The sequence below is a fragment of the Alligator mississippiensis genome, chromosome 2 (genome assembly GCF_030867095.1).
Source record: "Alligator mississippiensis isolate rAllMis1 chromosome 2, rAllMis1, whole genome shotgun sequence".
In the NCBI taxonomy this organism is placed as follows: Eukaryota; Metazoa; Chordata; order Crocodylia; family Alligatoridae; genus Alligator; species Alligator mississippiensis.
In genome coordinates, this window is record NC_081825.1 from 83,676,073 (window position 1) to 83,691,794 (window position 15,722).

General features: G+C 40.7%; 1 protein-coding gene and 1 long non-coding RNA gene across 6 annotated transcripts in view; one reads left to right on the forward strand and one right to left on the reverse strand.

Annotated features, from left to right (window-relative positions):
• The window catches only part of PALLD (palladin, cytoskeletal associated protein), a 198,236-nt gene that overhangs the window by 172,941 nt on the left and 9,573 nt on the right, over positions 1-15,722 (reverse strand). For both annotated transcript variants that reach the window (XM_019481413.2, XM_014594070.3), the window contains exons 5-8: positions 14,897-15,038; positions 14,523-14,549; positions 4,203-4,322; positions 1,202-1,547 (exon numbers count right to left, since the gene is read on the reverse strand). In XM_019481413.2, coding sequence (XP_019336958.1) covers positions 1,202-1,547; positions 4,203-4,322; positions 14,523-14,549; positions 14,897-15,038 — 635 coding nt within the window. The remainder of the gene's footprint in view (positions 1-1,201; positions 1,548-4,202; positions 4,323-14,522; positions 14,550-14,896; positions 15,039-15,722) is intronic.
• The window catches only part of LOC109281631 (uncharacterized), a 115,501-nt gene that overhangs the window by 74,588 nt on the left and 25,191 nt on the right, over positions 1-15,722 (forward strand). For 3 of the 4 annotated variants that reach the window (XR_002088336.2, XR_009459799.1, XR_009459800.1), the window contains exon 4: positions 12,351-12,411. The exons of the other annotated variant lie outside the window; for it this stretch is intronic. This is a non-coding gene — a long non-coding RNA (uncharacterized LOC109281631). The remainder of the gene's footprint in view (positions 1-12,350; positions 12,412-15,722) is intronic. 4 annotated transcript variants of the gene reach the window in all.

Below are 15,722 nucleotides of genomic sequence, written 5' to 3' on the forward strand. Positions count from 1 at the left end.
CTGTACTGAAAGAACATGAATCAATCCTGGGATGCACCTCATGGTGTGACTAACAGAAACAGACAAATAATTAAGAAAACTAGGGACAAATCTGGCAGCACTTGCCCTGGAAGCCTCACAATGACATCAGTAAAACATTAATGAGAGTTCTCCAGGAGTCGGAGGTGTAGAATTTGGTCTAAATATTGCATTGAATTACAAAAGATGGAATAAGTTTAGCACGAGAAAAATCAATTAAAAAATGTATGCCTTCTGGATAATACATCAATATATGGAATTTTTTGGGCAATGGAGGAAAGATGCTCTTTTCTCTGCCTTTCTTTAGCCCCATTTAAAAACAACAGAACAAAAACAAACAAAAAAATCCTATTCCTTTTTCCAAAAATGGATTTGGTCCATTATAAACGTACTACTCTGATCTGATAATTTCAACCAGCCCTTCTGATATAGTAATTCCTGGTAACAATGAGCAAAGATACAGATAAGAAAACGATAGAAATTATTTTAGTCTGTCCTCCTGACTGGACAAGTCTTTAGTAGGGCTGGAAAAAGGAGTCTCTGTGCAGTCTTCAAGCACGTCTACGTGCCAAAATGCACTGCTGTACAGATACTTAAGACATAATCTATTACCCCCCCCCCCCCCCCAAAGCCAAGCTGAAATCTATCATGTAATATAAATTGTAATGTAACAGGCACCAGGCCAAAAATGTATGGTTTTTTTATTTGTTGTAATTTCTGTATCCCTCTTCCCCCCATCATATGCTACTTCATATCTTATTATAGTGGCTCAGAACCATTATGAATAGGATGTCAATGAAAGGAGCTTATGCATATTGTATTATCCTAATATAATAAAATAAATTAAATTGTATATATCATGTGTATTACAAGTGGTTGAATAAAGGACATTAGCATCCATTAATATGTATTGCTTTTGTTTTGTGGTTTTATGCTACAATATTAATATTAGTATGCTTAATATACTTTTATATGCTATCATCATAAATTAAAGTTTGCTGATTTTTCTTGCATTCAGCTGTTTGGGATTTCATCCACTCTAACAAGAAAGGCATTAATCAAGAAACAGTCACAGTTTTGGCCATTATTTGTCAAGGAGACAATGTTTAGGGTAGAAGGTTTGCTTTCAACAGCTAGCAAATTTAGGAAAAGGAGAATTAAAACACCATGCAGAAATACTCACAGCTTTGGTTTGGCAAGCACTGGTGGCGGCTCCTTGGTGGGTGAAAGCAAGACAGCTGGAGATGGGGTAGATTTATCACTGTTAGTTTTGCCATTAATCACACCATTTACTCCATGACTGGGATGGATGCCATTAGGTTTCTTCTCAGAAGAGTTTAGCTGTAACTGAAGAGCTGCTACACTGGGTCTACGTTCAGTGTTGTTCACCTGGTGGCTCTCTGTGTGCTTCTTTGGAGGAAGCTCAAGAGAACTAACCTCAAGCATTGGAGGGGGAGGTGGGAAATGCTGGAAATCATCACAGTTGGATTCTCTCGCTGACAATTCATGGCAAGAGCTTTCCGAGTTGGCTAAAACAAAAAAGGAGATAATTCCTGTGCAACAAGTCATATTCAGTCGTCATAACAGATACTTCACAACACATGTATGCAGTGTGCTTTTAGCTTATTAAAAAGGTGAGATCACTACATTTTCATTATGAATAGTTCCTATGCCAATTGGATATTTTTTCTGGAGCTCTCAAAAATATTCACGCCAGATTAGATATGCTACTGACTATTCATTTTCCATCTCTGCCCAGGATGGAGGTAGCACTTGTTGCCAGTTAAGAACAGCAAGTAGTTTATATATATTTAAGAATGGCTGGATGAATAAAATCTCTGCACTGGAATCTCGTTAAAGTTCACTACACAAAGTCAGCAACAACATCAAGTTGCACATTACAGAACTAAGCAGTCAGCATTTCTGTTTTAAATTTTACACAGAACATAAGAATTTTATTTTCCATCTTCGCTAGTATAACTTCATCTATTTTCATTTTGCCTCTACTGCCATCTAGCCCCAGAAGCATGACGTTAAAGAATCTGTCAGGCTTCATTAGATTATTTTTTTCAAATGTTCTTTGCATAAATGAAAACATACGATTAGTAAACTTACAACAAATACTCATTGTTGGCACTTACATGGTTGTATTACAGCTAAGGATAGCAACACACTTTATATAAATCTTCAAATAGCTTCATCTTCAAGACAGGTAAATATTTTTCTCCATTCTGAAGATGAAACAAGTGATGCTCTGATAGACAAGTGACTAGTTCAAAGTCATACTGGTCATCAGTGAAAGAGCTGGGAACAGGACACAGGTTTTCTAGCATACAAATCTTGCCACTTCATTGCAACAAATGCTGCTCTACAGAAGCAACTAAAAAGGGTACTCGAATTGACAGCAACAAAGGCAGTAAGAATTAGAGCTGTGTGAAGCTTTGGTCGCTGATTCGATTTGGCGGAGATCCAGCCTGATTCGGCGGCCGAATCTCCAAATCTGACTCAAATCAGGAGACCCTTTAATCTTTCCAAATTGAATCGGAACCCTCTGAATCAATTTGGAGAGATTCTTTGATTTTTACATAGACACAGCTTTAAATGTTTTTTCTACATACCTTAAAGTACCAGGCGGCTCGTGAACACTGAGATGGTGGGGCAGATGGAGCGTCCCACGGGAGCGCGGGGTGGGGGGGGGTGGGTCCCCAGCGTGCTTGGCAGTGGACCCAGAAGTGGGCCAGAAGCACTTCCGGTCCACTTCTGGGTCAGCTATGGAGTGCATGGGGACCCCCTCAGGGTCCCCCTGTGGCCAATCACTGAGCTGGGAGGGTGCAGGGGGTGGCCCCCCACGTGCTCAGCAGCGGACCTGGAAGTGGACCAGAAGTACTTCCAGTCTACTTCCGGGTCTGCTGCCGAGCACATGGGGGGCCCCCACCATGCTCCTCTGGGATGCTCCATCTGCCCCATCATCTCAGCATTCACAAGCCATGCCTGGTACCTCGAGGTACGTAGAAAAAACATTTAAAGCTGTATCTATGGCTAAATCACTGCTTTTCCAAATCAGTATTTTCAGATTCGGATTCACCTGAATTGAATCGGGACAGTGATCCAAATCAATGAATCAAATCACTGTCCCCCAAATCGGGCTGAAACTGAATCAAATATGGCCCACTTTGGATACCCCTAGTAAGAATGCATTTCTGGTCTCCAGTCTGCCTTAGCAACCTGTTTGTCTTACTGGCATTAGCACTAACAAGTGGTCAACAGCATTCAACTTGGATTTCTTAATGTTTTTTTCTTGAGCCAAATCTGGGAGACCCATATCTTTAAGAACGCAAAATAGTTGAGGGTGCATTGGACTGATTTTTGATTCTCTACACGAGACACTAACTGCGCAGTAGCCTAATACTACTATGCAGTAGTGTGTCACAGCAAAAACTGCTAATATGCTACTGCACAGTAATATTAGACTACTGTGCAGTTAGTGTCACTAAAAAGCCATGCACCGGTGCTACTGCGCAGTAGTGCCAGTTACTGTGCATTGATTAATGCGCAGTAACTATGGCACATTAATGAATGTGTAGATGTGTCCAGTTTCTCTTCAGTAATTTATTCTTTAGGATACTACTGCTACAATGTTCTTCACAGAGTACTGGTTCTTTTTCTATATTTGTATTACTTTGTGAACCAACCTAATGAACACGTTAGCTGCTTAGTGAGCAGCTTTTCGGTTGTTATTTTTTTTCCGCTGCTTTTGGTCTCAGTAAAACAAATTGTCTGAACAGCTCTGTTGCTCCAGGAAGAGACAACACTGATTCAGCTGTTGCTGCTTGATAGTATTTGACCCTTTCAATTAGCAGCTGGATTTCTGGAAGATATTTACGGGGATCCATATGGTTCCTTTTTAATGTCTTTTGAAGATAAATGCATTAGCCTTCCCCATGTCCACCAGAAGCAGTTCCCAGACTTGGAGAGAGCAGATTCAGGCAGTGATGGGGGATGTGAAACTACTCTCAGAAAGACTGAATTGGAGGTACAGCAAGGAGGTGCCCAGCAAAGTTTCTGTGTCCTGAAACAGCTGCTTTCTGCAAAGAAAGTTCCTAGATAAACTTCACAGATTTCTCATGAATATAGCAACTTATTAAGTCCTGCAACGTAAAATCCTCCTTCCCTTTGTTGCATACCTGAGCAGACTGTCAGCTGTGCGCTGCTCGTTGCTGACCCGTACTCATTTTCTGCTGTGCATGTGAAGGTTCCGGAATCTTCAGGAAAAGTCTCTGCAATGACCAGGGTACAGATCTCCTCTGGAAACGAGCAGAGAGGAGCAAACCAATGATCAGCTACTTAGGGTACTATGTTTTCAAAGGGGGCTAAAGGTTTTTCCCAACCATTTTTTTTTTAAATATGCAAACAGTGATTTTTTTTGGAGCAGAAGCTTTACTGACACGTGCAAGTAATCAATTAACTGGTTTCCACATGCAAGTGTTGCTTGCACAGCTTTACTGAACTCTGGGCAAGCACATAGGGCATAGATACGAACAATTCTGAATGCCAAGTAGAGCATTCAAAAAGAAATGTTTGGGGCATTTATAGATGTACTCCAGAAGGCTGAGGAGGGGGGTGGAAAAGGAAAGGTGCTTTAATTAACCCAACTCCAAGAGCCGCACTAATTAAAGCGTCTGAAGCCTCATGTGTATCAGCATCCCTGTGCTGAAAAATGGCGGCATAACACTTTAAACTACAACTCGCTAAACAAGCTTTAGTTTAAACCACCCCACCACCATTTTTCAGTGCAGGGGCGCTGATATACATAATACTGTAATCTGCTGGAGCACAATGATTAATTAAGTCTGCTCTAACACACTGTAATTACAGCATGTCAGAGCAGCCTCCCTGCATGTGTATATATGCCCTGAGTGTTTAGGAAGAAAGGGTATTAAATAGTGTCATTCTTTAAAGGTATTGGTTGTAGTCGTGTTGATCTAAGGACACAGACAGACAAAGTTCTTTGGGTAAATCTGATATCTTTTATTAGACCAATCTTTTATTAGTTGGTCTAATAAAAGATATTGGATTTACCCAAAGAACCCTGTCATTCTTTAAAGAACTAACCATTAAAAACCAGATACACTTAAAAAAAAAAACTTAGCGAAAGTTAGTTTGGATTAAACGTTTAGCTTGATCTTTTACTCCCTGCTTTTTCCATATACTTTTACACCTCTGATGACCTTTAACAGGCAAGAGTCAGTTAAGTCAATAGGACTTGTGACACAACTTTAGAGACCAAATTATGTCCCTCCCTGACTTAAATGCAGTAGGACCTAAACTGGAAATCTTGTATTAGAGTCTAAACCTACCAAAAGTTTGGGACTGGTCATATCACAGTTTGATCTTTATCAAAGGCTTCATGTTCTTACTTTCATCATTTTCAGGTACTGGAATAGTAATGATGTTGATTAACTGAGCTATAGTTCCAGTTTTTCCTATACAAACTCCCTAATATTATCTAATTTTGGAACTGCATAGGATACTAGATACTAAAAAAAGATATCAACATATTGATAGTTCTACTGGAATGCTACAGGAATTTTCAAAGCAGATTTAAACAATCCCACTTGTATATAGCTATCCTGGATACTTTAAGTTCAAGGTTTCTTTAGGCAATTAGAAACCACCTTTCAAAACACAGGTTATATAAGCTATATATAGGCATCTCCCAAGCTTTACACTTGAAATTTGTGACTAAACTTGTACCACACTTTTGGTAGAAAAAAAATAGAAACATTTTGTGCTTTCTTGTAGATCTTTACATATTCATTTGATTTTTAACATATTAAAAATAGCAAGGAGCAGAACTGGAGAAGTAAGCTGAATATTTCAGAACCCACCAGTTTTCATGAGAGAATTACTCTGCAAAGGACTGTAGTAAGGCTAGGTTTTATTTCTCTTAGATTAAATAATGAGATGCCGGGAGTAGTTCTTAAAGTTTCTTTGAGGGGCAGCAAGCTGATGTCTCAATTAAAGTTAAAGGATTTTTCCTCTTTCAAATTGCTGTATATCCAAAGACTTCCTGTGTTGGAGACAGGCTGAAAAGGAATGACTAATTAAAGATCTGGCATGATTTTTTTTTTTCAGACAGTAGAACATATTTTTTGGCAGCTCAGAGTAGTCATTCTGTGTAACTGCAAAAGGATGTCTGGTAGTACTGTAGCACGTTGGAACTTATCTGACCCAGATGAAGATTAATGAGTCATGAAAAGTCTTAACAGGCTTGTAATAGGTAACACAAACTAGTTTTTCAACTAAAAAGGTCAAACTTCTTAGCATTGCTGTGTTTTAGGTACTGTATTAAGTAGCTATGTTATCTTGTTAAATGCACATGAGTCTTCCTGGATTCAACAATTCCTTGGAATGTAATTTGATACAGAAACCATATTAATTTCCTGTTAAAGGAACAGCAAAGTTCTAAATGATGAGTATTTCAGAACCACAAATGGGAATTGCAACCAACATAATAAATTTATCAGTCACATTGTGTTGTGATGGAACAAAGGTGTTATCCAGTGGCGTCATCATATTTTTACAACTGTATATGAAAAAAGACAGAACATAAGGGTGTATATAATATAATGTAATAATTCACACAGAATTATCAAGAGATGATAATATATCTTTCAATAATTAAAGACTTGTTTAATTAAAATATATTCTACCATGATCATTTTTACTTATAAACTAATGTTGAATGGCAAACCTGTATTAATAATAAATTTTATACATCAATAGTAAAATAAACTGCATTGACAGGCTGACTTTTTGACCTAAACTGTTGGACAGTCAGATTGCCTAGTACAGTGGAGTCGCATCTTACGTGGAGGTTAGGGTCTGAAGTCAGCGCACAAGGTGAAAATCGCGTAAGGTGAATATCGATGACTATACGCGGGGTGGGAAGTGGGGCAGGGCTTGAGTTTGCACGTGTACTTAGAGCTGTGCAGCCGGTGGCAGCGGTGCAGCGCAGGGTGGTGTGGATGGCTGCATGCCACCGGCAGTCGGCCACACAGCTCTGGGAATGGCTCCATGGTAACAGCAGGAGGTTTTGGACGCTGTGGCCGTAACCGCCATAATGGGCCTCCAAGTAAGCGGCAGCACCGCATGCAAACTCAAGCCCCCCCGTGTATAGTTGAATTTGCCTAAGTTAAATGCGCGTATGATGCGACTGACCTGTATATATGTGATACTCTATGATGGCAACACTGGCTGAAGCAAGGAGTAGCTTTAGAAATCCTTTGTAAGCATCTCACTAATCAAAGAATGCATCAAAGAACACAAGATGCTTTACTGAGCATTAGACTAATATAATGTGTGGTTAAGCATCAGCATCTGCACATGTGCAGGACTTACTGCGCAGTAACTTAGGCTAACATGTCATTTGCTAGTATCAACAAATACAGGTACTAAATTAACAGCACATGAATACTGTGCAGTAGTGCACATATAGACACCGACCAGAAGCAATTTGCTTCTGATCAGCCTAGGCAGCATGGAGCCACAGCAGGCAGTGGGAGGGAGCTGTTTGTGGCTCTGGCACAGCTCAGCTCCCAGCTCCGCCCCCCTGCCCCCCGAAGCCAGGGGCTGAGCAGTGCTGTGACAGGGGAGCTGTTTGTCCTCAGTCCTGGCGCTGCTCAACTCCTGGTTAACCCCCAGGCACAGAAGAGGAGCAGGAGCTGACTAGGGTGTGTGCTACACAGGCAGCAGTAAGGCTATGGGGACAGAGAGATCCCCTATCCTCTCAAACCTGCCGCTGCCCATGGAATACATGCTCCTGTCAGCTCCTGCCCCTCACCCATTACTGGGGGGAGCTGGGAGCTGAACAGTACAGAGACTGGGGGGGAGACATGGAGGAAAAGCAGCACCTGGACCAAGGGGAGATGTGAGGGGAAGCTCTTCCCCCACTGCTGCTTCTCCCCTGTGCTGCCCCCCTCCCCCCCCCCCCCAGTCCTGGCACTGCCTCCTCTCTACATCTCCCCCTGGTCTTGGTGCTACTTACTCCCACAGTTGGACATAGGGCATTGCCCCAAGCCAGTGCTGCTGAGCTGGGCTGCAATCCCAAGCTCTGTGCAGCTGGAAGCTGTCCCCTGCTCCTGGACAGCTTTCCCCTGCCCTCTGGAGCCCAGGCCTGACCCTCAGTGCTAGCACCCAGGGGAGCCTGGAGCTCCCCCTGGCTGCTGCAGGAGGGCAGGGGCATCCCTAGACTGAACTGCTCCCATTGGTTGCTCCATGTAGATGTGCACCCAGAAATGCTTTCATGAGATTGAATTTTCTTCACAGAAAGTTCAGGCACATTAGTTCCACTTACAGATGTGCCCAAAAGATATCTGGAGCAAAATTCAACCCTGGTATAAGCAAAAATGACTGCTATTGCCTTCAGATGATTTGTTGCCCCAAACCAATGCTATCTTTATCCCATGCAGAATCCTAGTTAAAGGACTTATTAGCAAGCATCTGTAGAAAGTACTGGAGAAAATACTGGTTCAGTACATGTGGGAATCAGCTAAAGAACTTCTTTCTTAGGAGCTGGATGCCTATTTTTTCTGGGTATTTGGTTAAGTCTTAAGATACTGATCATATATACTTATTTCTCTTGTTTTGTTGTGCTAAATACAGTCTGATGGTTGAAGTAAATAATATCTGTACTAATTGAGATGACAAGTCATTTAATCACAGAAATGTGTTCCAGAAAGAAACTCTGAACAAATTTGACACTTGACTAAATAGATACAAAAGCATTTTGCTAAGTGAAACATGTAAAATGCTGACGCATACTAGCACTTTATTTTTTCAGTTGGCTAGAAGGAAACATTATGTTTTAGAGGCTGATCTTTTTCATTCATTCCTTGACAGTCAGAATCACCTTAAGGGAGAACTATATCTAGCTAAAAAAACTTCACTCCCAGTCTGCTATACCTTAAAATTGTAGTTATGTTATTAGATGTGTAGGAAAATTGCTCTACTTCTGGCCATTTTGATTAGCATTCTAGTTCTGAAACATTTAACTAATTTCTTTGTTGAAAAAGACTGCAATGGACTGCATTTATTTCCCAGAACGTTTGTGTGCATCACACTGAAATTAAAGCTTTTCTTTGATCTACAGCTTTGATTTTCAACTTTGATCTTTAACTTCCTCCATTGTAATACATGAATAATCCTGGAACACAAATAGCTTTTCTTTAGTTTTTAATCATGATGCAATACATAGAGATGTTGCTCCATACACATACACAGTTCCAAAGCCACAACAAAGTTTCTGCCATAAAAGAAAGAGTGAGTTTGACATCTCTGGTCTATAGCATGTACACTCACTGACCAAGAAGAGTTTGTACTACACGTTTTTCCAACTCTCAGGATGAGAAAGCTGAATTTTAGGTTACTTTTGTAGTGTGTTTTCAGTTTCAATATAATATTTTCAGCCTCCAAAATTTATGCAGAAAATGTTAGGAATTTTCTAGGAGACTCTTAGACCTAGAACATGAAAAACATGAAAACTAGAAAGTCTGATCCAAGATCCAGGATCACTGTGTTCTGATCAACAAATGCAGCATTATATGCTTTGATGAATTTTATATTTTATTGCAGCATTTCCCTGGCAAAGCAAAAAATATGATTTTATGATTTTATATAGCTTTCTTCTTACATGCCATTAGACAATTGTTTTACAGTAATTCAATACAGTTTGTGGCTGCCTCCAGACAGCTGAGTAATGGCCAAAGCATCAACAGCTGGCAAATGATTCTTTGGGATTTTTTTCATCCCCAAGCAGACTATTCTTTGAAGGATTCAATCAGCATAAAGTCAAAATGTCAAAGAAAGAAGCAGGTAAACTGTGACAAACTGTGATGTTGGCCTTAGGTAATCTGACTAGCTATTAATTCACAAAGCAGTCTGAAGAGATTTGTGATGCAAGCTGAATTCTGTCTAGACAGGGAGAGGAGTGTAAAACACATTAGCCAGATAGAACATAACAGTGACAAGAAAAAGCTGTTCTACAGTCTTTCAGCTGTATTAATTCATGGAGTATCTCTTCTTTAAAATTATTACTAGTGATCTAGTCAGTAGAGCTCACTGGATTTGCCTTGTAAGATTTTTAGTAACACTTGGACAAAAGCTGACAGCTACTAAAGCTGTTCTACAACATATTAGGACAAATATAGCATCTCACTGGAAAGTAGTTAAATGAATTTCTGAAACTCAGTGCAGCTCAAATGCGAGTGTAACACTGGCACCATAGTGGCCAGTGTTCTTATACTCCGTCTTTGTTAATGTGTTCACTGTCTGCATTCAGTAGTAGTTGAAATACCTGTTTGCTCACAAGCCACTTCTTTTACATGTATTATCTTACCTCTTTTCCAAGGATCTGCATTGCAACATACAGCAACACCATGTATTGATGGTCTTTCTGGAACCAACTTAATTGTTCATTGTAAAGATTCTGTACTATTTCTAATGGCAATCCAAGAGTTGTTATTTCAATCTAAAATTTTCTCCACAGATTGGACAAAATTATCTTTTTTCCTGTTTTGACAAGTCCTACTGTATTGAGACTTATTTTTGTAAGAACATAGGAATGTAAGAATAAGGAGCACCATGCTGGGTCAGAACAATGGTCCATCTAGCCCAGTATCCAGTTTCTGACAATGGCAGGACTGGATGCTTTAGAGCGAGAAGATATGAACAGAGCAGAGATATTTAACTGGTGGCCCATGGGTTGCAAGCAGCTTGTAAGTGGTTAAGATACGGCCTGTGAGCTCTTGCCCGGCTGCCACTCTGCCCACTGCTCTTGCTGCTGTGGTGCCTGGAGTCCCTGGGCTCCCCCTCCCACCTATGGCTTCTGATTCCTGTCTGTACTTCTGGGAGCAGGGTGATACAACAGTAGAGGGCCAGGCTGCCCACGCTGTGCAGGAGGCAGGGGAGGAACCTGGGCTGTGGGTGCTGCATGATGCACAAAGGAGAGAGCCAAGCTGCTCATGTATTTGTGTATTGTGCATGTCTGGGAGGTCAAGGGTGCTAAATGCACGGTGGGGGGAATTCAGACTCCCTGTTTTGCAGGGCAGGGGGCAGGGAGGAGAGGCTGGGCTGTGCACATGGCAAGGGGGAGCTGGACTGTGTGCACAGCAAGGGAGGGAGACCAGAGGGGCAGCCTCCACTATGTGCAACCCCTAGGTCTGTGACCAGCCCCCTAGCACTGGGAAATTGGACATCCCTGATCTAAAGGGGTCTGTCCAAATCCTCTTCTATCAGTTAGGTATCTAAATAGCAACTTGGCAGCATTTAAGCCAATATATATATGATTTAGGAACAAGTTAAGTCTCTGAACACATGGACTGATTCTTTAGTGCAACCTTGGTCCCCTAAGAAGGCAGGAAGGATGCCATACTTACCCTCTGGTACTAGTTTGTGAGTTTGCCAGAGTTGGGAGAAAGATGCAAGTGACCCAAGCAAGTAACAGTAAAGTACAGGGGTCTTCAACCCCTGGGGCCACAGCCCAGAACTGGCCTGTGGAACCGTGTTATCTAGCCCACAGAGCTTCCCACAGGTCCAAAAAATTGGAGGTGGTGCAGAGCCAGGCTGAGGTGCCACAGGACCCAATCTGGCTGCATGGGGAGTAATCCAGTTACGCAGGCTGCATGGGGCCCAATCCAGCCTCATGGAGCCCAATGCAGGTGCTGATCTTGCACAGGATACAGCCCACAGACCGGCCCAGAACCACTAATACAGTCCATGGGGACAAAAGTTTGAGCACCACTGGCACAGTATAAGCAAGAGAGCTGGGAAAGGGATTGGGTCTCTTCAGTCAGAATCACTCTTATTGTTTATACATTTCATTTACCACCACTATTAGTAGAACCCCCCATCCCACTTCCTAGCTCTGCCCTTGATTTTAGCTGGCACCACCATCACCATTGTTAAGCTCTGCCACAGTTCTCAAAGCACTTAACCTTAAAGAAGGTTAATAGCTATTTATTGGGAAGCTGAGGCACCAGAAAGGCAACTTACATCATAGAATAAGAAAGACTAGAGCCAAAAATTGAGCCCAGGCCTCCTGAATCCCAGTGTTCAATTCATTAGGACACAATACCTTCTAAATATAAAATACTTAGCTCATAGGAACATACATCTTCATTGGGCAGGTAAAGGTTGCTAAAAATAGCTAAAGATTTAAAGCACATAGGCTTGATAAAATGGTTTTAACTAGAAATGAAAAAAGCAAAGGGGAGAGTTACTGGTAAAGTACAGACTGCCTAAACTCTTCTTCTCTTAATTTTTACTCATTTCAGAAACTTTCCAACTTGCTGAAGAGGAAATGGGATAAAAGTCATAGTAGGAGACACAAGCCAGGTAATTTGGTAGTTGAGAAATTGCTGTTAATATTGATATAGACACTAGATAAGGGTACTGTTTTCACAGTGTCTGGTGGGTTAGATGTGGGAAAACAGAACATAAACTGTTCCTGACTTGAAGAGAAAATTAATTCATTTTTTCCAAAGGATCTAATTTCTCTGGTCTGCTTTGTTTCATAATGTCTAAAAAGCAGTAACTTGGGCAGACTCAATTTACTAAGTAGCAAGCCATCTATTATGGAGAAAACTTTCAAAAGTGATGTAGAAATTTAGGAGTACAAATCTTTTGCACTCACCAAATTTCAATAGGATTTGCATTTCTAAATCCCTTTTGAAAAGCCATTTTTGAAATTTTTCCTATTATGAACCAAAATAGCTAAATATCAGTCATATTCTACAACAAAAGAATATGCCACATTACTCCCTAGATATCCAAAGGCTTCAAATATTCTGAAACAAACTGGGTACTGTAATTTATAATCCTAAACCAGGGACATTAGTTAAAGATTACATACTAGGGTGGCCTATATTTGTTGTTATGTAGTTGTATTTGTAATCCTTTAAAGTCAGGGTGTGAAATGTATGGCTGTGTCATCTGGCCTATGGGGTTTGTTGAGGGGTAAGGCAAGTGGGAGCAGGGTTCACCACCAAAGTCTGGGGCACACAGCTTCACTGGGGATGCATATCAGTGTCAGGAGAGCATGAGACATGGCTGAGGTAATCCCTGCTGCTGTTGCTTGCCCCACTACTACATCCAGTTCTGGACCACGAGGATTCCCATGGTCCAGATCCAACTTAGAGGGTAGAGTGAGTTTGACACCCTGGTCTAGAGGGACTGGTCTGATGAAACATGCTGAATTCCAACATTCTTTTAATTCCATTGTGTCTCATGATCCACATTTCAGGCCTCTTTAAATCAAGGCATGCAGAAGAACCATAGAAAATGAGTATACTTATTTTACGATACCATCTGTCACTCAAATAAGTGGTGGGGTTGTATGTTGTAATTGTACACACTCCCTTCTTCTACCCTCATAATTAATAGTATTTTTCTGGTCCAAAAAAAAAAAGAGAGAATTAAAAAAAAGAAAATACCATGGGCAAGTGTTCTGCTGAAGACTAAGATAGACTGGTGAAAAAGTGAGAAAAAGAACACAATTACCTCTCCATTTCCTTTCCCTTCTGTGAAAGGCCTAGTGAGAGAAGACTGTACCCATCCCTGTGTAAGCCCTCACTCTTTCAGAAAACCCACTTCTTCTCTATCTTACTTGTTACTCACTAACCCATCTTCTGCTCTTCTGGTTTAACTTAGGAAAGCAGTAGCAGCAAGAAGCACATGAAAACACCCTATACTCTGCTTGGTGATACTGAATAGAAGTAGACTTGCTCTGCAACCTCTCTCAAGACCAATACACTGTAGTCTCTATGGGTTGAAAAATATCCAGTCACACCAGAAGCACCCCCATAGACAGTAGGTGACCATACACACTGAACTACATTTCACTATATAAGCACTAAATGAACCACACTTCACTACAAAGTTGTGATATTAGTGGTAGCATTTAGTTTAAAAGGATGAAAAGAGGCAGTAAAGAAAAAAAAATGTACACAGAAGTGTTTGTGCCTAATGAGTTCTAAGAACTTTACCTTGTGAATATGCTTTAAAGTTTCACTGGAATGAGGAATGCTTGTGTGAGCCAACTCTGCTTACATTTAGGACAGCTCACAGCTGACAAGCTCAATTGGGGAAACTAGCATTTAGCGGTCTAGTATTACAAAACTATGCCAGTAGAATTTGGGTGATGGAATTTTGTGGGAGTGGTTTTTTCCTCATTAGCTTGCAAATTGCTCATGTTTTGAGAATAACACTGGCTTAAGGATTTAGTCAGTGAGGCCCTCCACATTGGTCTGAATGGAATTTACTGTTTAACTAATAAAAGAATTGATGTCTAGTACAGTGTAGAGGATGAAGCCTGTGATAAAGAATAGGTTGTCTTTAAGGGAGTTTCATATTACCAATACTTTGCAGAAACATTGTTCTATTTATGGCTTCAATGCAAACACAGAGAGTTAGTGAATCAAAAGATTATTTTTTCATACATCTCTTACCAGGTTCTGCTGCAGATCGTGGCTCTGCTTATCACATCATGCAGGGGGGAAATAAACAAGAAAAATGCATTAGAAAAAGGTTATGTTAATAAGAAAAGAAGTTTAATTTTGAAATACTGCAGGAAATATACTGTCTCTGGCAATGGTATCACCAGAAAAAAAAAAAGTCAAAATGTCCATGCTGTCTGTATTCTACAGTTATTCTCTTTGGTCTTCATTACGATAACTCAAATGAGTAGATAAGAGATTTTCTTTACTTAACATTCAATTCTGATGGCGGAGAATGATAACTTTCCCTGGCTGAGTTCAGTTCCATGCTGTTTTTTGGATAGTACCAATATTAACTTTGGACTTGCAAGGGGTCTGTGTCTTACTTTTCTGGAGAATTCTGAAATCTGGAGAATCTTGGATTTTCATGTCTTGCCGAAACCACTTGACATGCACAGGAGGTGTTCCCCTGACTCTACACTCTAGTACAACCACCTGCCCTTCAGATGCTGTGGAGTTTTGCAGCTCCTGGAATATGATAAATATGATTTAAATTAACCAAAGACACTTCCCCCCCTCCCATACTTCAAAAACAGTCATATCAAACTTCCCTTCCTCACCCATTCCCACTTTATTTTGTTGAGTCTTAGCAGTTTGGTAATTTTCTTTTTCTGCATACTGTTTTCTCATTCAGAAGGTACTTAAATACAGTGGTTATGTTATTTGAATACATTTTTCATGTTGCCAGAGTGGATGAAGTGCACCACTGGTTACAGAAAGGTGTTCCTCTGAAACCATCATGCAACTTAACTTCTCTCAGCACTGACAGAAGTAAATGCTCCTGGATGATCTTCTAGTTTTTACTTCAGGTGTGAAATGAAGGGATTGGAGCCAGCCTATACTTTTTAAGGAGATGGTTTTATATATTGGCTAAGTTGGTCATTTTGGAGTGATTATACTACTTTCAGGTAGACAGCTAGAATGTGAAAATGTTATTCTGGAACATGTGAAGCAGTCGAAGCAGGATGAGAGTGCAAACATGGTTATTCAATATATGTGTGTGCAGCCAAGTCAGAAAACAAAGTATAGCCTGCAAGTTTACAATGGAATAGAAATAATGTGTGCACTTGAACTGCTACATATTGGGTGCATCTACACATCCAATTAGCAGTTTGAGCTGGGGCAGAGTAGCCCCAGGTTGGTAGCAGGCTC